At 49.6% G+C, this 3,401-nt stretch overlaps 1 protein-coding gene across 1 annotated transcript; it reads right to left on the bottom strand.

Moving 5' to 3' along the window:
* Positions 1-348: 348 nt before the first annotated feature.
* On the bottom strand, positions 349-1,221 carry LOC307069672 (OTU domain-containing protein 6A-like; the record flags this gene model as incomplete). Its single annotated transcript, XM_079728025.1, has 1 exon — positions 349-1,221. One exon carries the CDS (start codon positions 1,219-1,221, stop codon positions 349-351), a length of 873 nt encoding a protein of 290 aa, XP_079584151.1.
* Between the last annotated feature and the right edge of the window lie 2,180 nt (positions 1,222-3,401).

Here is a 3,401-nt window from a genome sequence, read left to right as displayed (position 1 = left end):
GGTTCGAGCCCCGGTCGGGGAAGACCCCACCCCACATGCCGCGGAGCAAGAAAGGTGGGAACTTGGCAAAGTCACTCCAACAGGGTGGGACGGTGCAGATGTCTTCCTGGTCACCGGCCTCCGGTCCCCCTAACCCCGTGAAAGAAGCAACCCAGGGACGGTCGAGGAGGATAGAAGAGCGAGGGAGGAAGAAGGGGGGGCGGGGGTGGAGAGGGGGGTGAACTCTGAGTAAAATGAATCAACAAAACCCTGAGAAAACCGAAGGAAAAAAGCGGAGCCTGCTGAGGAGACGCGGCGGCGGCAGCTTCGGCTCCAACGGCAGCCGCCACGGCGATGGCGGCAGCGGGCCTACAAGAGACGGCAGGCCGGGCACCTGACGGAGCCGGCGTCGAGCGGCTTCACCGAGTTGTAGTGCTCCCCGCACATGGAGTAGCTCCTGTAGACCAGGGTGAGCGGCTTCTTGGTGTACTCCTCTCCGAAGACGACGGCGGGCGAGTTGGCCTGGATCACCTCGATGGGGGTCTGCAGGACGTGCGACAGGGCCCTCAGCTCGAGCTGGCCTCCACACGACACGCTGGACACGATGTCGTCGCAGTAGCTCAAGAAGTCGTCGCGGCTGCAGGCGTCGCCGGTTTCGGGGTCGCTGCATAAGGGCAGGAAGTCCTCGACATGCTTCCGCATGTACTCGACGGTGCGCCTCCGCAGGCTCTCCACGGTCACGGAGGACACCAGCTGGTCTTGGATGGCGCGGTACATGCAGTGGCCGTCGGCCGGGATATCCTTCACCTCCAGATTCCTGGCCCACAGGATGGCGTCGAGCTTCATTTCCTCGTCATGGCGGAAGCTGGACCGATGCTTCATCTCAGCCTTGGCCATCCTCTCCTGCCTTTCTCTCTCAAGGGCCACCTTTCTTTCGCGCCTTCTCCGTGCCCTCGAGAGGTGAGGAGGCTTGTCCTCGAGATCCAGCTTGCCCAGATCTTCAGTGACTGAATCGACGTTGCTGTTATCAGGGAAACTCTCCTGGAACTTCTGCAGCTCCTGCTGGTGCTTCTGCTCCATCTCGGCCTCGAGGCGGGTCACATCGAGGAGCAACTGCTTTCTTCTCTTCTCGTCGCTCTTGGGGACCGAGCTCTTCATGCCCTGGATGTGGGCCTGCAGCTCTGCCTTCTCGCGCTTGTGGCGTCGTAACATCCGCTGATGCTCACTCTGTGAATCTCCCATGATGTTTAAGGGCAGGCGAGAATCGAAGTTTGGTGGCTGAAGTACCGCTACAGTTCGCGTCAACAGTCTGACCACCCAACTGGCTAGAGCTCCTCAGCCTCCCGTGGCGGCTGTACTCTCTTCCCCTCACCCGCGGTTGCCCTCACTCTATTAACGGCCCTCTCTGCCATTGGCCACTGTCTCTCCACGGCTACGCCTCCTAAACACTCCTGGCACTAGGATTGGCTGTTGGGAGACACTACATATGCCCCCATCAGACCTCGTAGCAAGGGGTGCTTCCGGTTTTAGCGGGGTTCCTGTCCCGGATGTAAAATCCCGCCTTTGTGCATTATGTGCAGCAACTGAGCTTGTGGAGATTTTCGTGGGCTCTGAACTGCGTACTTCACTTCCTAGCCTGAACACAGTGCAGACACTGGTCGTGCTTGAGAATCACATGACAAATACTGTTACACCAGATGAATGTGCTCTGACACCGGACTTCCCATTGCTCCCAGTGTTCAGGAGGCAATGTGGCTCTCTCCAGTTCTTTAGTTGCCTTGTCTGATGAACCCTTAATTTTGTGTATCAGAACAAGATATTTCCTTATGTTCCTGGGAACACAGAATCCTTTCAGTTTAGGCCTCAAATCCACCCTGTCCCATCTCAGTGTGAGAAAGCAACAACCTTAAAGTTCACTACAGCTGAGCAGACTTCGTCTTGTGCCAACAGAATGCACCTACCCTAAACTCCCCTTCTCCTGGGTTCCCAGCTTCCAAAATGGGCTCCCATGAGGCATGACAGTTAGCCTTCATCAAGCCACTTCCTTCTGATTATTTTGAATCTCTAAAAGTTCTAAAAAATAAAATAAAATAAAGTAAAATAAAATCCCTAAGCTCTTTCAAACATGCTCTCATCCTGCCCCACTCTGCTCATCTGTATCTTGAATTCCCAAACAGGAAGGCTCTTGAGACAACCTCCTCCCTGTTACAAATGAGGAAAGTGGACATTGGTCCAAGTTTTTACATATATCAAAACTTCAGTCGTTTTTATTGCTAACTAGGATTCCATGATATGGATGTACTGTAGTTCACTTAACCATTCACCTGTTGAAGGACATCCGGGCTGTTTCCAGTTTGGGGTTGTTACAACCCCTGCTATAAACATCCATATACAGGTTTTTTGTGTGAGCACAAGGCTTCATTTCTCTGGGAAAAAAATGCCCAGGAGTGCAATTTCTGGGTCATATTATAAGTGTATGTTTAGTTTGTGAAGAAGCTATTTTCCAGAGTGGTTGTACCATTGTGCGTTCTCACCAGCAGTGTATGCGGAATCAGGTTTCTCTGCATCCTCACCAGCATTTGGTGGTGTCATAATTTTTTATTTTTAGTCATTCTGATAGATGTGTAGTGGTCTCATTTTACAAATTACTTTGCAGCTTCGTTTTTCTAATGAGTACTTAAAATATGAAGCTACTTTGAGGAAAACACTGAATTAAAAATTTTTTAACTTGCATTATTCATTATAATGATTTTCTCTGTTTCAAGAAAGATTTTAACTTTTAATCAGGCTAGCTCTTGTGTATGGAGGTAGCACTACAATACTGAAATTTTAAAAATTTAACGCTTAGAGCAAGCCTGTTTGGGAAATTTTTATTCACTGGAAAAAAGTCATGGCTAATTGTTTTTTCATTAAAAAGAGAAAAGCATTTGCAATTTTAAATGATGTTTTTCTTAATTAAAAAAGGCCTTTTGTTTGCAGAAAAAAATACTACAAAATGATTTTAATGAGTCTCACAGTATCTAGGAATCTTTACACTGATTGATTTTTATTGAAATACAATATAAAATAAAACTGTAATATATGCTCACTGTCAATAATCTGGAGAAATTAAATTCCATAATTCTCCTGGGAGAAAACCCCTGTTAACATTTTTTTTTTTTTTTTTTGCGGTACACGGGCCTCTCACCGCTGTGGCCTCTCCCGTTGCGGAGCACAGGCTCCGGACGCGCAGGCTCAGCGGCCATGGCTCGCGGGCCCAGCCGCTCCGCGGCATGTGGGATCTTCTCGGACCGGGGCACGAACCCGTGTCCCCTGCATCGGCAGGCAGACTCTCAACCACTGCGCCACCGGGGAAGCCCTCTGTTAACATTTTGTGTTTATTCTTGCCATGCCTATTCTACTCAAATAGAACTGTTAAACAA

Source organism: Hyperoodon ampullatus, assembly GCF_949752795.1.
Source record: "Hyperoodon ampullatus genome assembly, chromosome: X".
NCBI lineage: Eukaryota > Metazoa > Chordata > Mammalia > Artiodactyla > Ziphiidae > Hyperoodon > Hyperoodon ampullatus.
Note: the sequence above shows the minus strand (reverse complement) of the source record. Positions and strands in the feature narration are given on the sequence as shown.